This window comes from Macrobrachium rosenbergii, chromosome 6 (genome assembly GCF_040412425.1).
Source record: "Macrobrachium rosenbergii isolate ZJJX-2024 chromosome 6, ASM4041242v1, whole genome shotgun sequence".
Classification (NCBI taxonomy): domain Eukaryota; kingdom Metazoa; phylum Arthropoda; class Malacostraca; order Decapoda; family Palaemonidae; genus Macrobrachium; species Macrobrachium rosenbergii.
The window spans coordinates 39,718,733-39,738,502 of NC_089746.1; the positions used below are offsets into that span (position 1 = coordinate 39,718,733).

The following is a 19,770-nucleotide window of genomic DNA, read 5'->3' on the forward strand; positions in this document are numbered from 1 at the left end:
CATCCTTTCCCTATACTGTAGTGTCTTCCCAACTACTGTATGTACAGTATATGTTTTCCTTCTGTATCTTTAACTAGCTCCCAAAATTCACTTATCACTTAAGAACAAAAATGCAACTGGGGGTTGCGTTAGGGTAAATTATATTTATTTGTATTAAATATCGTAAATGTGAATATTAAAATGCAACATAAAATGTCTTGCCTTTACAGTTCCTGATTTGTCCACAATTAAAATCCTGTTGTGACCAGAATCAGAGATCACAATACCACCAGGGTAAGTTGCTACTTTTCCTGGATACAAGAGGACATCAGTAGCACTAATGTGTGTGGAGGGAGCTAACATGAAAGGTCTCTTCATTAAAGCCCTACAGAAAAAGAAATCAATGTAATCACAGCAAATCAAAACCTATTTTTTAAGATCATTTTCTGATCACTCAAACTTTACAGTATTTTTTTGCCAATAACATTATAATAATACTGCGTATTCCAGAAAACTTCCATATACAATGATACAATTCTAATGAAAGCCATTTTTATCATTATAGAACCTTACTAAATGACAACAGTCTTTCACCTAGTATAAAATATAATCTTCAACTTCCATATCACCAGAAAAGAAAATTTAGCTGCTCTTATAAGGAATCAATTGTGCTAGAAAAACTTCCTAAACATTCATTATCATTTCTGACCAAAATTCAAGAATGATTCACTTACTTCCGTTTGGAATAATAATTGATAGCTGTATCTACATAAAGTTGTAGGCGTTGCCGATGACCTTCCCCTACCAAGACAAACAGTGGTTGTCCATTTGGACCTGAAATTATGGTCAAGAAATCTTGAATGCTGTCAAGCAACATTAATATAGTGTTCAATGTTTAAAGACACTGTTTCACTTCCTACTAACTTTCATCAACGAATAACACTTTAAAGCATTAGCTTTAAAGTTTGGTTACTTAAATCGTCACTGTTTTGATGAACTGGCGTATCCCATTTTTCTCAAGTTTTTGAGTTTTCCAGCCAAAGTGTCTCAGTTTTGGATACTCAAACATATCAAAATTTTAGCTGTCTGCTTTGTTACATTTTCCAACCAAATTTCCTCAAAAGATGTGCTGATTAGGAGTGCTACATATTTAATGTCAAAATCTTTGGAGAATATTTTCTCAGAATGGGGAAAAAGTGGCTTAAACCAGTTTGCCAAACTAGGGACGAAATGATAGACTATTGACTTGAAATTTAATATTAAACCTTTGACTTTTTTGTATACTGTTCCTTAATTCTGATTACATCAACAAATTATTTCCTACCATCAAAATTTACATAGCCCTATATACAATGGAAATATGGAAAGCTAAAATTATTTCCAGGAGGGCAAAATGAGAACATATACCAGTAATCTTAACACTTGAATATCGAATCATCTAACCGACATGTCTGTAACGACTCTAGACTATAAAGAATGGCATGAAGTGCATCAAATATCCAACATAACTTACCAAGAATAAGTAGTGTAGGCCAACAAGCAATACCAAGTTTTGTCCACATTTTTGCTTTCGGGTCATTAACAACTGGGTGATGAATGTGGTAACGGTCAATTGCTGCCTTAATGTTTGCTGAAACCCGTTCATTTTCAAATTTAGCAGAGTGGACTCCTACCTACAAAATATCAGATACTTAAAAAATATACAGTAATCCCATATGTTCATGCACTACACTTCTTTACATAGGTCATATACACTGAACGCTCAAGATTTTGGAAACTACTCATGTGTCTCATAGCCACCAAGCCCCATTTAGCAAAAGCCTTATTTCACTGGTCAGTACGAAATACAGTGCCTGGATTTGTATGTGTGGGGACACATCATCATTAAATACTATTTAAATAAGTATAAAATCAAAGACAACTAACTAACTTGATGACCATTTAAAACAATCATGAAGCAATGGCAGTGTGGGTGAGAGAACAATCCAATCAACAGTTGAACATTATTCTCAAGAAATAAGAATAAAAACATGGCATACAAAATTTATATGGATAGTTCACAAGCATACTCTTGTGTATATGGATACAAACAAAAAATGTTAATTGTAAATATAGTACAGTATATGATTGTCAAGTGTTTTACTATAATAAAAATTGCTCTTACCACAAGAACTTCTCCTTTTTCTGGGGGGTGTAGCTCTTCCAAAGCTTCCAAGTCCGGTAGAATGTGCATGCAGTTTATACAACAGTATGTGAAAAAATCCAAGACAGATATCCGCCCTTTGAGGTCTTCATTCACAGTCAAAGCATTTGACACATTGAACCATTCTAAACCTGAAAATTTCAGTGTAATAAATAAACTAATAACCATCATGCATTTCTTAAATTCAAGGCAAATCAACATCAGGTGTGACAAAAATATCTTCCACTCAAAGTCAACACATTTGTAATGTGTTTGCGTATGTCAATATACAACTAATCACAATGAACTGGAAAGAGGGATTTTCCATTTTCCAGGAACCACATTACACATGAAGAAGGAAACCTTATGGTTAGTTCAAAGTTTTGCAATCTTTGTAAGACATTAAGCTATACCACTACTAGCTAGGTCATTTAAATTTGGCTTGCATTTCCAAGTTTTCACAGGTTTATAGGTTACTGGTCTAAGCCACCACTTGAAATACTTTACGACAGTTGTAAACTGAACAGAATATCACATTTGCCCCAAGTTTCTTAAAAATAAATGTACCTCAAAAGCCTCTGCAAAATGTTATAGGTTTTAACGCTTACATTACACTTCTTTAATTCCATAATTTCCTACTTAGGGAGCTAAATAACTGACTGTTGTCTCTACAGTCTTGCTTCCAAGATTTTGATAGAAATGTCTGGAAAAAGGAATTGTGTTTTGAACAGATACTGGCTTTGAGATGTGACCTAATGATGTTTTGAAAACTTTGAAAATGTTTGACATCAAATAGTGTACAATGAACACTACAAGTGAAGGAGGATGTTGGTGAAAATTGCATGAAAGAAGTATGGAAGAAATGAAAAAAATTATATGGCACTGTGTAAGTAAATGCATTTGAAGTCTTCAAGGAAGATGATGAACATAATGGATTAAATAGAGAAGTAAAAATACTCACATCTAAACATAAAGTGCACAATTTTAAGGAGTTATTATAAAAAAAACCAGTACATATACTACATATAAGGACTGCACAGGAAAAAATCATGCTGTCTAATTTAAAGTATTTTCCTGTCATATTTTTGGCACTAACCAGATATTATCCAACAGCTAACCTTGAGTTCTTTTACATTTTTTACCTATACTGTACTGACAAGAAGATCCTACCTCAAGCATAATGGTCAATAACACACTAGATAAAAGCTTTTCAGTCAATAAGTTATGAGCTTCATGGGTGAAATAAGAAATGATGACCTCATACAAAGGTACAAGAGAGTGTAATAAATAATGTACCAAAGATTACTATAAATATAAGACCAGCCTAGGCTAGGCTGAACCTTCCTTAACTTAAACATTTACAGACTTAACTAATTTGGCTGTAGTTACATGGCCAAGTGATTGATAGGCCTAGACTAGCCTAGCTTAAGCACTAAGTAACAAGCGACGGACAAATTTTTTGCGTTTATTCTTATTACTTTCGACTTACAGATTAATCTACAGTGGCAACTGGCATGGCTAAGCCAGTCACTTTCATCACAAAAATAGGCTAGACCTGTGAAATTTTATATTTCAAATTGATATAAAGTACAGGCTTTTGACTGATAAGCATATACAGTAAGTGGTTCATATAAGACAGGAGGTATTAGTACTATCAATATAGGTGGAATAAGGATGGCACTTTTTTCCCAGTTTATAATTATATAACTGCAAAAAAAGACTATCTTCCTTGAAATATCTCATACACCCAAACTGACCATCACTGAATGTGAAAAATGACATTTTCATAATAAAATTAAGTTTCAGATATACTTACCAAGTAATTGCATAGCTAAGGTTTCTAACTCGTGCAACAACTTTTTTAAAAATTCGCAGTAGCGCTTCTGTTTTTGTGTAGGTTACAGACCCCCACCCACTATCAGGAAACATGGGAAAGAACCTGGCTGGTAAATGCAATTTGTTTGTGCCCTATGTCCATAAGAGGGGAGGTGGGTGGCTTCTGATTCTGTAATTACTTGTTAAGTATATATGAAACTTAATTTTATTATGAAAAAATGTCATTTTCATATAAGTAACTTACCAAGTAATTAGGTCCTACCTAGCTGAATTCCACATTCAATGGAGGTGGGATACATGGACATAGTCTACTCCAAAACATTACAGAATGATAATGAATTTGAAATAGAAAAAAATCAGCCAGCACTGTATGCAATGCTTGTTGTTTCCTTACCTGATAAGAGAGCTACTGCAGGTGAATACTGCCTCTGGTTGGTGCTCATCTTAACCTGTAGTGGCATGGCTGTTGAGCCATGGGGCACCTCTACTTAAGTGGGAGCTTTGTAGTGGAGGATATGCCTGATGGCTAGCAAAGCATATAATAAGGTGCCCTTGCCCTGGGCACAGTACCAAGATTTAAAAAAAAACAGATAATGCTATCACCTGCTCTGAAAACACTTGATTTTAAAACCACAACTTATCCACTAAGATTGGTGGATACTCCAGGTACCTTGTACGCCCAGGCTCAAAAAAGCATGCTTCCTATGATTTTTCACCTAATAACATGCCAGCCACCTAGAACGGACCCAAGGAAGAGCAAGCACAGTAGTAATAGGGGTATAGGGGTAGAAGGGCGAATAACAGAGCTAACCTCTAAACTAGCTTTTGGTGTAGGCTAGTCTCTAAACTATATAAGGGTTTTTCAGCTTCAGAAGCCACTTTACTCTTTCTATCTCTCTCTTTACATGTTTATGAACGTTACATTCTTGCCCCCATACTGTACTTAGCACAGATTGTATGAGGAAAGTAACAAGTTTTAGTAAGTCTCGACTTGCAGCCTAAGTCGGCACAGTAGCAAATACTAGAGTTCTGACATAATTCTACTAACCAACTGAAAACTAGTAAAAATTGCAAACAATAAATTGCCTAAGTACTGTCTAGCATAAGCACAACCAAAACAAAACAATTGTACTTCACCAAACACCAATGAACTACAGGTACAGTAAACCCCCGGTATTTGCGGTCTCACTATTCGCGGACTCGCCTATTCGCGGATTTCTCTGTGGAACATATGTACACATTATTTGCAGAAAATTCGCCCATTCATGGTATTTTTCACTGAGAAATATTCACTAATTACTGTATTTTCATATAATTTTCATGACTAACTGCACTTTTTGTGATAAAACTATTAAAATACTCAGGTATAAGCAATTTTAGAGGGTCTCTTTGTGTTTAAACTATCAAAATAGGCAGTTCTAAGTGTTTTTAGAGGGATTTTACGTATTTGCAGATTTTAGCTATTCGCGGGGGGGCGCGGTACGCATCCCCTGCGAACATGGGGGGGTTTGCTGTAATAAAAAAAAAAACTATTGCAAATGGCACAATATGTTTACATAACAACCGGCAGAAACAAATTGTATTTACCAGCCAGGTTATTTCCCGTGTTCCCCAACAGTAGGCGGGGTCTGTCACCTAAACAAAAACAGAAGCAGCACTACGGCAAATTTTTTAAACAGTTCCTGCACAAGTTAGAAACGTTAGCTATGTAATTACTTGGTAAGTTACTTATATGAAACTCAGTTTTATTATTCTAAAATAAGTAAAAATTACATTCCAAACTTGAAAAGATATTGTGGAATAACAATTTATGAAAACGGGCAAGTAATGGTGCTGACAGTTGTTTAGTCTCACCTAAAGAATTACACTGAACCTTTTGAACTTTCAAAGGATGCAAATCCATCTTCAAAAACTTGAATTAGGCAACAGGTACAAATTAGAGGCAGGGCTAGGTAGAATGCAGAACCATAGATTTTTCGCACCCAGGTTTCTAAATGAACTTTTGATTACATTTCAATTGTTTAATATTTTATTTCCAATTAAAAATATCAAACTGTTTAATATTGCTTAATTTCCATTCAAAACCTTGAATAGGACTATTTAAGATCTCTTTATTTGAGCTACCACCTTGTGGCAACAACACCCTCTGTGCAGCTGATGTCTAGCAAAGATAGAAGCACATACCAAGTGTTCAACAAGGCGGTAAAAAGAACTCCTTAAGAGGTTATGGAATACTGTACTGTGCTTATGAGATGATGTCAAGATGAAACAGAAACTTATTTATTCAGTTAAAACATGATAATTGTAGGGTGGTGAAAAACTAATGTCTTCCAGTGAAGAGAACATCAGAACATCAGTGGAAAACACTTTGGGACCCAGGTCCTACTTGACCAGAAGGACTTACCCCTCCCCTCAAAACCACCCCAATTACTTCATCTTATCTTAAATGTATGGCTCCTCCACTGGGGTACTCCTACCTCATTAGACATTCAGGTTTCCAATGGGTTAGCCAAGCAGCATTGCAACAGCAATGAATATAAAATTAGTCAGAATCATATCAAAACTATCAGTAAAATCATTGAGTGATCTCACCAATTTTAGAATAAACACTTGTTGGAAACTTATAAAAACTCAGTTCATAACAACAAATTGGTAAAGTGTTTCATAGTTTAGGGACAAAAACACAAGAACAATTGTTCACAACCACAAACACATTAATGAACAAGTAATATTGCATATTACAAAAAAAAAAAAAATCCAAAACACATTATGAGTCTAAACAACTAAGCAATGATGTCATCTTGCACCAAATGGTATGGACAAGAAGAGCAATACTAAACATGGCACCACAATGTCCACTGATCACGATTCAATTTCACTAGAATTGGAATATAAAACTTAGGCTAAAGGCCAAGCTCTGGAACCTATAAGGTCACTCAGCGCCAAAAGGGAAGTTAAGAATATTGAACGTTTTAGAAACATAACAGGAGGGAAAACTCACAGTTGCACTATGAAGTAATTGTTAGGAGAGGATGGAAAGTAAGATGGAAGATAGATAATATGAACAGAGGTACAGTAAAAGGGATACTACAAAGAACCTTAAGTAATGCCTACAGTGCTCAGCATAATTGCACTGATGGCACTATCCCCAAAGGGAATAAAATTTTATAAAACAAAATGAAAATTCTCCAATTTTCAATACTGGAATTTTTAACATTGTAAGAAAAGTTTCTCTTGTCATTATCTTTGAAAATTATTAATTAATACAACAGCCTAACAAATTTATGAAACTAAACAGTAGAATATAATTTTGCATATCTGTATGAATTACAGGGCTCAGGGCTACATTAAATTGGGGGGTTCATTTACCAGTCAGGTTAGGAATTGGAATTGGAATATATAATTTAGGCCAATGGCCAAGTGCAGGGACCTATGAAACAATTATTAGGAGAGGGTGGAAAGTAAGATGAAAGGAAGAGAATATGAATGGAGGTATAGTAAAAGGAATGAAAGTGGTTACAGCTAGGGGCCGAAGGAACACTGCAAAGAAAGCTAAGTAATGCCTAAAGTGGACAACGTGAGGAACACTGACAGTACTAACCACCTACGAAGCCCAGTCAGGTTAGGACCTTAGGTTAGGTTAGGTTAAGATAGGTCAGGGAGGGTTAAGTTCAGCGAAGTTAGGTAAGAGGGTTAGGTTTTGTTAAGTTTGGTTAGGTTAGATTAGGATATATACCTAGTGAAATATGGCTTTTTTCAGTGTACAGTATTTTCATGTTTAACATTTTTATTGACTTCTGCTGAAAATCCTTAGGCATAGTTTGTTAAATTTGGGAGAGATGGGAAAAAGAGATGCAAAACACAAATCACACACAAAATGATCATACAAAAAAATTTGGAAATTCTACAGAAAAGCTCTGTGGTGCACCACGTTTAGTGCCAGCACCTTGAGGATAAACATAAAAACGTAAACTAAAGATGATAAATTTCTCAAATTATCTCACCTAGACTATTTTATGTAGTTCAGTCAAAAAATTCTATTCTGTGTGGAGCTCTTCGGTAGAATTACCAGTAATTCTAAGGGAGAGCTCCACATGGAGGTATTGTTTATTAAAGAAATTTTTTGACCAAACAATATAGAAGAGGATGTATATAATGCAGTAAGGTGAGATAATCTGAGAGATATACCAAGATGATGAGAAATTTACTATCTTTTGTTCATGTTTTTAAGTCCATCTCCCAGGGGCTGGTACATACTAAACATGGCAGAAGCTCAGCGGAAGCTGCGTTTAGTACCAGCTCCTGGGGAATGAAAGTAAAAATATTAACAAATGACAGTAAATTCTCATAATCTCTGTAAATTTATCCAATTACCTCATCTGTTCTGCATTATATACACCCCTTTCTATACTGTTCAGCAAAAAAGTTTTTCAACAATATCCAATCGGAGCTCTTTCTTAGAATCACCATAGCCTATTACCAAAAATTTCCTGGCAAAAATACTGTTGTATTTCCTTAAAATATATTACCCCGATCATATCTTTGTTAAAAGCAATTTCAATAGATTCTGGACGATAGAAAAAAATTTGGTAGATCTAAGTAGTAGCTCCACAGAGGCGATTTCCTTCTAACTTGACATTTTCTACAGTTTATTTGTTGCTAATTATGGATTTACCGTCAATTTTTGTGGCACAAAGGTCATTAACCTGTAATTAACCCCTGAAGTCCATCCAACAAGGGGTTTCCATACACGATCTTCACAGGACAGAGCACAGGTACATCTGTTTGGAACAGTTCATACCCCGTCCAGCAAGTGCAATAACTTGTTAACGTATGGGTACCGCCGCTCCCCCCACCCCGGCCCCAGTACTAAACATGGCGAAAGGATATTCCATTTGGCCGACAACAAACAAATGCAACGCCAGTATCAGGAGCCCTACAACTGTAGAAAAAACCAGTTTGCAAGGTAAAAACAGGCGCGGAGCTAATACTTTGAATTACCAAACATTTTAAGAATTTGTTGAAAACACCAGTCTAGGCTATCCTATTAGCAAACAAATCATTGCCATGGGCTATGTAATGAAGGGGGTAGTTTGCAGTTTATGTTGACGCCACGTAACGGCGTTTGTCCCGTCCGCCAAGGTATCCGCCAAGGTAGGTAGTTCCACACAAAGCACCATGTTCTCCATCTTTCTGGGGGGGTCCAGGGGAGCGATGCCCCACCGGCTAGGTAAGGGCACGCCACACTAGGTTAGGTTAGGTTGGTTAGTTATGGTTTCGTCATTTTAGTACCGATTTCATATGTTGGTATTCCTCCGCGACTAGAAAACTGGCAGACGACACCCGCGTCAACGTAAAATGCAGGCACTCCAATGAAGGATTTACAGCAGTCCAAAGCTGATCTATATGGCGACTTATACAAAATCAATACAAATTAAGGAATCAGACAATACATAAAAAGCGCAGCCAGGCCTATGCTATGTAGACCAACCAAATAAAGACCTGGATTACATTGCTGGTGGATTAGGTTAGGCTGTCAATAGGCTAGGATAAACCCTAATGTCCTGAGTGCCATATTAACCTTAAATGCGTCAGAAGCCAATTTTTACTTCGTACCCAATAGAGCAAAATCATACCTTTCCAGGTAACTAATTAACGCTCTCACCTGTCTCGAACTCCTCCATGGGGATTTCGTCCTGCGTGTAGACACTCAAATGATCATTCACTAGGGAAATTTTATCTTCATCTGTCCCTGCTTCATCTATTTTCGCCGCTAACTCTATGCATACGAGAGTTAATTGACTTATATTCTTGGCAGGCCCTTGTTCTTGCTCCTCCTCGACGTCCATGGTTTGATTTTGTATAGTGTATTTGTTGTTATTTCAAACAGTGGCTTTGACAGCCGGTTCTTGAAAGAAGACAACAAAGATCTTGTCTTTGCTCTCTCTCTCTTTATTTCCCGAAACATAAAAGATATTTAAAACTTACAGTTAATAAAAAAAATAGCTTACAGCTTAAATTTAATATAATTTCATATGAAATTACTTATTTATTTATCTTTTTTATCTCTAACGTTAAAAAAAATAATGCCCCTTATGAAACCGTGTATAAAATAATTTCAAGAATCGTAGGCGAGTCACGTTAATTGCAGTTGAGCCGAGCACCAAAAATAAACAGTTCGAAACCACAATGCTCCACGCCCCTTTTCGGGCAGCCCCATCCATACAATTTCTTAATAATGTCAAACTAATTTCCATTCTTCAGTCATTTGCAGCCAATATTACAATAAAAAATCAAACAGAAAGCTGATAAGATTGCAATTTCTGTTAAAACGGTATCAACCAAGAATTGAAAAAACCAAACCAACTCAGGAAACAGATTATATTGGGCCAATTCTGGATTGTTGAGGAAATCCGACTATACAATGGAATCACTGAATTGGACCACTATCGAAACAATAACTCATTTCCAATGCTGGATAACGCTGGATATCCAATTTTGGTTTGATTACCTCTTTTCCTATGTTGGATATCCAACTGTGGTTGGGTTCATACATAAACAATACAGTTGGATCTTTTGAACCGACCAAATCCCCGCCGTGGAGTTACTACTTAGATCTACCATGTTGACATATCAGCAGAAAAACTGAGTATCATAGTGACTACAATTATTGATAACCATTTAAAATACACACTATTACTAGTATATATATACATATATATATATATATATATATATATATATATATATATATATATATAAAGATGAAAAGGCCCATAAACACTATTTGAACGATGCAACCATATATTTCGAGCACTTCCTTCTGTGCCCCTGTTCACTGGTAAAATATGGACAGATTAAATGTTAGGAGAGTACAGTATATCTACAAAGCATGTAGGTGTGGCATTAAGTCTCCGATGGTATGCAGGTGACCATTTCCCAAGTTGGAGGGAAAATGAACAATTCCCTAATGGTTTTTGCCTCATTAACTCCTGTCTGGCGATGTGTCTGGTGGTCGTATTTCCTGGAACACCTACTTGTGAAGAGGCCTGAGGATTAAGCCGTCGATGTCATCCGATTTTCCAATGTCCTCCTGACAAGTTCATATTGTTGGTTTGATTGATGATAGCAGATTCCAGCATCTTTCTTTTGTGGGGACAGCTACTTTTGACAACCAGCTCCATACAAAAGAAAGATGCTGGAATCTGCTATCATCAATCAAACCAACAATATGAACTTGTCAGGAAGACATTGGACCCCTAGGGAATGCGGGGTTATTGGTGGGGTAGACTGGGGGAAGAGGGAGATGATTTGCTCTTCTATGGTGGCCAATTTGAATGTTACCGCGCATGTGCAATGTTATAGGGGAGCTTCTGGTAAAAACTTGTTGTTCTGAGGAAAAAGGGGGCGGGGGAGGGAGGGACAGAGGTAAAGTTTTATAAGTTGCCAATAAGACTCCAGCTAGCCATTTTTCATGCAAAAATGGCTAGGAAATGATAGGCCACTAAAAGAACCTAAAAATACCAACCTAACATAACCTAGCGGTGTTTACAGGTTACAATTGCCATATTAGCTATGCAGGTTGGGGGGGCCTGTATGTCTTACCTTATAAGTCGTAATTTAATTTTTTTTATTTATTGTTTGCGCATACTGTTTATGGGGTTCAAAATAACGAGAATAATGAGATCTTTTAAAAATGTAGGTTACAATTTCATATTGGCAACTTATAAAATAATAGTGGGACAGAGACGTATACAGTAGACACATATCCAGCCCATCATGTTACGTTAAGAACTTCACATTGAGCATTTGTACGAATGCCCACATCACACATTGGCGACTCAAGACCGCGACTATCGTAATGGCTGAGTTTGGCGACTGATTGGCATCAGTTGTGGGCCTTGAGCTTGAAAAAAAAAGGAAAAAGCAGCTGATTAGGACACCACAACATCATACATAATGAACATTTATGACAGCAGTGCACACGTTGAGATGAGATTACAAGCGTGCATAGTCGTACACACCAGTCGCTGCTGATTCAGGCCACGCCCACATTTAGCAGTTTTGACAGGACGGTAACATTCGTGAAGGTATGGCGATTTATGCCACCATATATAAATGCCAGGTGAACTCAGCACTCACCATTCTTGCTGCAGCTGCAGACAGAGCAAGAAGATGGAGGACAGGATTTGTTGAGCTTCATACCCGAGAACCTACGTGATCCGGAATTAGTAGAATGTATTTTAGATTACCACAATACCTTGGTCCAGTTAAGAATTGTTAAGTGCCTGGAGGAACGAAAACGCAAGAAGAAAAGAAAACCAAGAAGGTGCTGGGTCTGGTGTTACTTACAAAGAATACAGAAGATAAGTTATTATGATAACTTCATGTGAGAATTGGCAACTGAAACTTCAGAACTGTACCGGAATTTTACCAGGACTACGGAGCTTTTCAATGAAATTGTGGAACTGGTCACGCCCTACATAAAGAAGACCCTCACATTCTGGAGAAGACCCATTGAGCCAGGCCTGCGTGTTGCAATTACCTTACGTTTCCTTGCAACTGGAGAATCCTACAAGAGACTGTCCTACCAATTCCGAGTAGCTCCCAACACGATCAGCAATATTGTGGCCGAGACTTGTAGGACCATTGTGGCTGCCTACGAAGATGAGGTCATGCAGGTACCCAGCATCCCAGAGCAATGGAAGGAGGTAGCCCGTGGGTTTGAGCAACGATGGTATTTCCCACACACCCTTGGAGCAATAGGTGGGAAACACATCCGCATCCAGAACCCAGCCTTTAGAGGAATTCATTATTTTAATTATAAGAAGTTCTACTCTATAATTCTACTAGGGGTTGTTGACGCTGAGTACAAGTTCCTGTACGTGGATGTCGGGCCACAGTGTCCAAGTCTGATGGTGGTGTCTTTGCCAAGACACAGCTCTGCAAAACGCTTGATCGGCATGAAGCCAACCTTCCTGCCCCTGAAAGACTGCCAAACGAAACTGAAGATAAACCCCCAGTCGACTATTTCTTCGTTGGAGATGACGCCTTCGCTCTTAAGAAGTATATGATGACACCATACCCTACACGAAGTTTGACAATACCTGAACGCATCTACAATTATCGACTAAGCAGGGCAAGACGAACAGTGGAGGATGTCTTTGGGATCCTAGCAAGCAGGTAGATATTGTTCACAAATATTATTATCTTTATCTGGTCTGCTTGTTTAAACACGTATTTAATATGAAATTCCTTTTGTATACCATCTTTTTTTTCTTTCATTAGGAAATAATACGTACTTAATATGAAATACCTTTTGTACACCATCTGTTTCTAATAACTAATGTTTTCCATTTGTCTCCCACAGATTCAGAGTGTTTCACACCCCCATGAAACTTCGTCATGGTCGTGTCGAGTCAGCGGTGTTGGCCACTTGTGTGTTGCACAACTTAATCATGACAAGAAATCCTCATGCCAGGAGGGAGATCATGAGAACAGTACAGTAATAGCATCAGTCCAGTTCCCTGGGAGAATAAGGACAACTTTTAACGGAGTTGATTCTTCCTATTGATTGATATTTGTTTGCAAAAGTGTTTAAATCATATTTAAAAATAATTTTGTGCAATAACTTCTTTAATACTTGCCACCATCACCCTATAGTATTTTGATCAACATGAATTTAGATGAATGTTGCAATATACAAATGCACAAGGATAACATTTTTTCCAGCAAAAGTATTTGAAAGATATGTACTATATCTATGGTACATCACCCTGTAGTAGCTAAAGTTTGAAAATAAGCTATACAATAATGTTTTAAGCATGTAGCTATATAACTGTTTTATGGATACAACTATAAATAATGTTTTATGCGTGTAACTATATAAATAATGTTTTATGCAGGTAACTATATTTATAATATAAATGTTTTATGCATTTAACTATATAATGTTTTATGCATTTAACTATGTAAAAAATGTTTTATGCATTTAACTATGTAAATAATGTTTTATGCAGGTAACTATATAAATAATGTTTTATGCATGTAACTATATAATACCGGTAAAAGGAAAAATAAAAGTTTCTAATAGTTCGTCCAGTGGGTTCTTCAGGTGTCGAAAACCAATGAACAAACTGCCAAAGGCGTCTGTTTTTCTTATTCTTCTACCTGTGCTATACATAAGTATTTAATGCATAAAATTAATTGCGGATTTTATCATTGGAAAAGGTACCCGAAACTGTCATGTATTGGAATTCCTTTGTGAAGCCCATACTAGGTATTATTCATTATTGCATTATTTACCCAATGCATAAAATTGGTTCCCCTTATTTGTGCCAATCCTTATCCAGTACATGCATCGGAAAAACGGCTGATAATTTAAAACTGATTATGGCAATCCATAATGAAACCTAAATTGGATACTGGTAATCGTGCCAGTATCTGCCCAGTGCAGTAAAGTGGTACATAAACGTTCCAGTACTATTCCAGTACATGCATTGGGATGATTATGGATCGTATGTATTGGCCCAAAATTGTTTCAGTACAGTGCCATTAGTGGCCCAGTGTGCAAACGGACATAAATTGGACAATGCTTCTGACCATTTTAGGGAGTCCTGTGCCAATGCCCAAAGTCAGGAAGTCCACTACTGAACCAATGTATGACCAATATTTGTGTGTTTGCTGAGGATTGTTTTCTAGAATTTTTGAGCTATATGTGATTTTAGGTATAAGTGAATTTTGCACTTTAATTTGTCTCTTAGTGCCCAAATAACAGGAATGTTGTAATGATCACTGCCCATTGTCTTAGGAATATAAGTTTGGTTTATAAAAAAAATGGCGTGAGTGTTCTATAAAAGAAACTTATGTTGAATTGTGTCATAAACAGAGTGAATTATTGCACTTCTATCATAATCTACCTAAGATGCAACTTAGGAAGCTGCAAAACTTATTAAATAGAGCGGCAAGATTAATAAAGGGTTGTCGCACTTTGCAGCAAGTTTACTCCCGTTTGAGTTCCAATGGCTCCCTGTCAAAGCTAGAACAATAATCAAGATATGTGATGACTCTTCAAACTATAAAGATTGGGTGTCCAAAATATTTGAAAGGTTTGCAGCGTATAATGCAGCCAACGGATGAAGTCAAAGCAAGAACAGCTACAGATGGTCTCTAGTTATTCGAGCCAAGATGCAATTCGAATCTTTGTCTTGGAGGCTTTAAGTTTGCTAATCTAAGACAGTACAGTTTACTGCTATTGGATATCTGGACTGAAAATATCAAATCTTTGAAGCAAAAAAATTAGACTTTCCTATACACAGTGTGTTATGGCAGCGTGAATTTGTGGGGTGTGTCGTATAAATTTCAAAATGTATCAACATTATTATTTTATACATTTGACAAATGAGTTTCCGGGTTGTGCAGGGCGCCTTTGGAAGAGTGGTGCCTAGAAAATGAAAAAAGGAGCAAAACTGTGAACAGAAAATATTTACCATGCAACTAAAATAATAGTTTATGGAAGTAAAATATGGTTTACAGTGGCAATTCTTAGTAGAGGTGGTTATTGTATACAGTATGAACCATAGAAATGTCCGCCTCCGTTTTATCATTTCATACATAAAAATTCGTAAAAGATAGAAAAAGTACCATCGAATTAGTTACGTTCGCAGTTAAGTAGTTTTACGCACTAACTCGTCCATGTAACAGCCGTAGTATCACTTAAAAAATAGCATTTGAATCATTTTTATTTTTGATAAATCATTATAGTGTCTGTCTGAAAACTAAATAAAAATGATCGCATTTTAGAAATGGCAAAATAGGGTTGTAATCTTTGAGCCCTCCTATTCAACAGAACGTAGACAGAGTTATCATTCTATGGGACTAAGGACAGCTCATGGAGCAAGAAGCCGTGCACGCACAAGCATTTTCCTGGCACATGACCATCATAACATAATAATAATCTGTCTGTCAGGAAGCAAATTCCAGATATTAGATTACTACTTATTAATTTCCTATGTTTAAGGACTAGATGTAACTTACCAATCGCGTACATCGTCAAGTTCTTGAGGTAATTTGATAAAGAATACATGATCAACTGGGATTTTCCCGAAATAATAACAAAGCTCTTAGTTTAAAACCACATTTTAAAAGAGGAATACATCTGTTGCTTGTTAGACTAAGTTGGCCTTTCAACGACAGCTCTCGATCCTTCACAGCCAAATGTCTTAATAAGGCTCAACCGGAATCAGGCAGTATTCCCATTCGGTACTGTTGAGGTCTTCTAGTCGTTCTTAAAAATATTAGACTTGACGGTCTTTGTTACATGTTCCTTCAGAGTGATTGACAATCTATCTCCCACAGAAGCTTGCCTTGACATATGCCTACGTCATGAACGCTGTCGAAGACTTTACAACAGTGCCTACTTGACAGCATGATGCGGCGCCCCTTTTATGACAAGTGCCAGTTCTTTGATCGAGCCTAAGCCTTTCGTTCTATCATTCTCATCCTAGACAAAGTGTAGTCCGCGCCCTTTCTACCTACCATACCACAGCAGTCTAGATCTCTCCGAGTATCATTATTTTTTCATATCCTTTATATACTTACATATCCTTCATATATTCATGGAACTATCCACATATCGATTCCTCTGTACTTTAAAGCTAAGATTTCTTAATTTCGTAAACATCTAAACAGAACGTATGGAAAATATTGTCACTGATACAGGTCAAGTTCGTTTACTACAAAACTCAGAAACAATTCTTCCCTAAGGAGAAAACAATACCTACCGGAAGGCTTGTCTTCATCTGTTCTTTACAGATCCTTTACCCTGACTGTAGAGAAAAGTGTGTTGACACTTGTAACCGTTGGTTTCACCACTCACAAAATCATCAGACTTAGCTATTAGATATCACTTCCACCATTCTGATCACAGATTTACTCACCATGTCTTCAAAAGTCCTGAAGAAGAAGCATAAGAAATATTGAACCCTACGTAACTTCTTGATGGAAATATACTACCAGTTCAACTATTCACCAAATAGCATTTAACATAGTTCAAGGTGTTCTGGTATTCTAGTTATACAGCAGTTTGTTTCCTTTTCTTCTTCTTTTTTTCACGTATATTCGAACCACTAACTCAAACTACTGCTAAGTAACTTGAATATATTTTCCTCTTATTCTTATGTGTAAAATTATCTATATATGAATTCTGAATGACGTAAGAAATTACAATTTTTAACTAAACCAAGAATAATCACTGTATTGTCTCACCTTTGAGTTTTTAATACTGTTTAAGTCGATTTCCTCTGTAACAAAGTGTGATAATATAAACGTCCTTTACAATTCTTTTTTCTAGCTTGATGTTGGTGACAGATGGATTCCTGAACGGAAGGTTAATAAACACCCAGTTTTCATTTTTCCTGTGGTAAAGTTGACATATAAAACGTGTCAGTGAGACACACACAAAATATATATATATATATATATATATATATATATATATATATATATATATATATATATATATATATATATATATATATATATATATATGTTTTTGTGTCCCACTGACACGTTTTATAAATCAATTTTACAACAGCTCGGGGAAAATGAGAACTGGGTGTTCATTAACCTTCCGTTCTGTAGTATGATAATATATATATATATATATATATATATATATATATATATATATATATATATATATATATATATATATATAGTATATATATAAATATAAATATACAATATATATAATATATATAAATATAAATATAAAATGACTGTAGGTTTATATACTATATATACAGCATATATATATATATATATATATATATATATATATAATGATATATATATATATATATATATATATATATATATATATATATATATATATATATATATATATATATATATATATATATATATATATATATATATATATATATGCAATGTAAGCTCACGGTATATACTTTTTTTTTATAACTCTTATCTTCAAAGTACTTACAAATACAGTAAATCTGACTCAAGAGGCAACCTACTTACGAACACTCATGGACGAAAGTGGTGATACTTGGCCTCGTAATTCACACACTAAATTAGTTCAGGTGTGTGAGCTGAAGACGCAAACAGTTCACTTCATAGCAAAGACCACGAGGAATAAACTGCTGTATACACTTCACTTCGTTGTTACTACCACTGTCGTTGAGGAAGTGAACTGCTCAGTTCTCAGGTTCACAAATCTGAACCTTTAAACCAGTGTTTCTCCTTGCACCATTGCTTTAGTTATAGTACTGATAAAATCTGTATGTAACGACATAACAAACTCTTTTGTACGTACGCTGAGTAAATTTATTGCACTTCAGTTAACAGGAAAAATGATATTGAAATTTCAATGCATTCATGTTATTCATTATTTTGGTGTGAAGAAAAAATTTTTTTATCATCAACATTTATCAACATTGCATATAGACAGACAATCTCTCCGTCAAAACGTTTTAGCATTTCTAAAGCTTGGTTACGTTTTTGAGAAATTAGTACAAATATTTATGAGAAATATCTGGCATGGCCAGTTGACAGACATCAGAAATCTCTAAGTCTTTGTGTTTAAGTAAAAATTGACCGGCATTCCTTAGATAATAATTATAATATCATAACTGTGTTAATTTCAAAGTAACTGAGTTCTGCAGAATGTTATCCAAACATTTGATATATATATCTTCTATTAACGTCCCAACGTTTGTGGATTCAGAAAACTCTGTAGAATGTTATGCCTAGATAAAAAAATGACCGGCATTTCCTCGATGTGATATGAGATATCACATTTGTGTTAGTTTTAAAATAACTGAGTCCTGTAGACTGTTTTCTAAACATTATTTATATTCACATATATAAACATTATTTATATATTTATATATCATATATATATATATATATATATGTATATATATATATATATATATATACATATATATATATGTTTATATATATGTGTGTGTATATATGTGTATATATAATCAGCGATTGTGAATTCTTGAATATTACAAAAACATTTTCTGACTTCATTCAGAGGAATCTCGACGTTGTATGTAATTTTGTTTTCTCTGCTGCCCACCGTTGAAATTTCCAGCAGCTTCAGAACTTCATTACCAGGAAACTTTGGCAGATTTAATTTTGAACTATGAAACGACAAAAGCGCGGACATGCGAATTTCAGCACGTGAAATCATCCATTTAACTTCCAAGGCGTTTTATGACCGCATGTCTTAGCACGCCAGTTTGCAGAATTGAAAATCAGTCCACACAGTTTCCGATTCATTCGCTGTTGAGCACTATACACCAGTAGATAGCACAAAAAGTACCAAAGAGCACCACATAGAATATACGATAAAGAACCAACGGGTTGCAGTAACAAGAGTTCTCTCCTTTACCCTCGCAATTGTTCTTGTCTCTTTGACCATGTGTCTGTGAGTCTAAACCGCATTCTCTTGAATTCTCTGTACTGGAGGCTCTGCAGCGCTCCAACTCTGATTCGTCCTTCGCCACGATTTCGTTGATTTCATAAGAATAACAGAAGCATGAGTTGACGCTCGGAAGTTTCAGTTTCACATTCACAAACACGTGCAAGATTACCTGAAATAAGAATGATTACATTTAAGCACGCATAGGCACTAGCGGAACCGGGGGTAGGGGTACCTGGGCACGTGGATCCCCCATGAAAAATAATGACAAAATAATAGAATTAGATAACGTAAATAAGAAATATAACAATGGGGA

At 35.8% G+C, this 19,770-nt stretch overlaps 2 protein-coding genes across 6 annotated transcripts in view; both read right to left on the reverse strand.

Annotated features, from left to right (window-relative positions):
- LOC136839460 (NHL repeat-containing protein 2) overlaps positions 1–18,178 on the reverse strand; it is a 37,048-nt gene extending 18,870 nt beyond the window's left edge. Inside the window, exons 1-5 of one of the 2 annotated variants that reach the window (XM_067105520.1) lie at positions 18,041–18,178; positions 2,144–2,313; positions 1,493–1,652; positions 714–813; positions 202–364 (exon numbers count right to left, since the gene is read on the reverse strand). In XM_067105520.1, the coding sequence (XP_066961621.1) occupies positions 202–364; positions 714–813; positions 1,493–1,652; positions 2,144–2,313; positions 18,041–18,050 (603 nt within the window). In that variant the 5' untranslated portion in view covers positions 18,051–18,178. Of the gene's footprint in view, positions 1–201; positions 365–713; positions 814–1,492; positions 1,653–2,143; positions 2,314–9,662; positions 9,965–18,040 lie in introns of those variants that run through there. The other variant, XM_067105519.1, reaches the window with a different exon arrangement.
- A 747-nt stretch (positions 18,179–18,925) lies between these two features.
- Positions 18,926–19,770, reverse strand: part of LOC136839464 (uncharacterized) — a 134,892-nt gene continuing 134,047 nt past the window's right edge. For all 4 annotated transcript variants that reach the window (XM_067105534.1, XM_067105533.1, XM_067105535.1 and 1 more), the window contains one exon: positions 18,926–19,626. In XM_067105534.1, the coding sequence (XP_066961635.1) occupies positions 19,309–19,626 (318 nt within the window). In that variant the 3' untranslated portion in view covers positions 18,926–19,308. The remainder of the gene's footprint in view (positions 19,627–19,770) is intronic.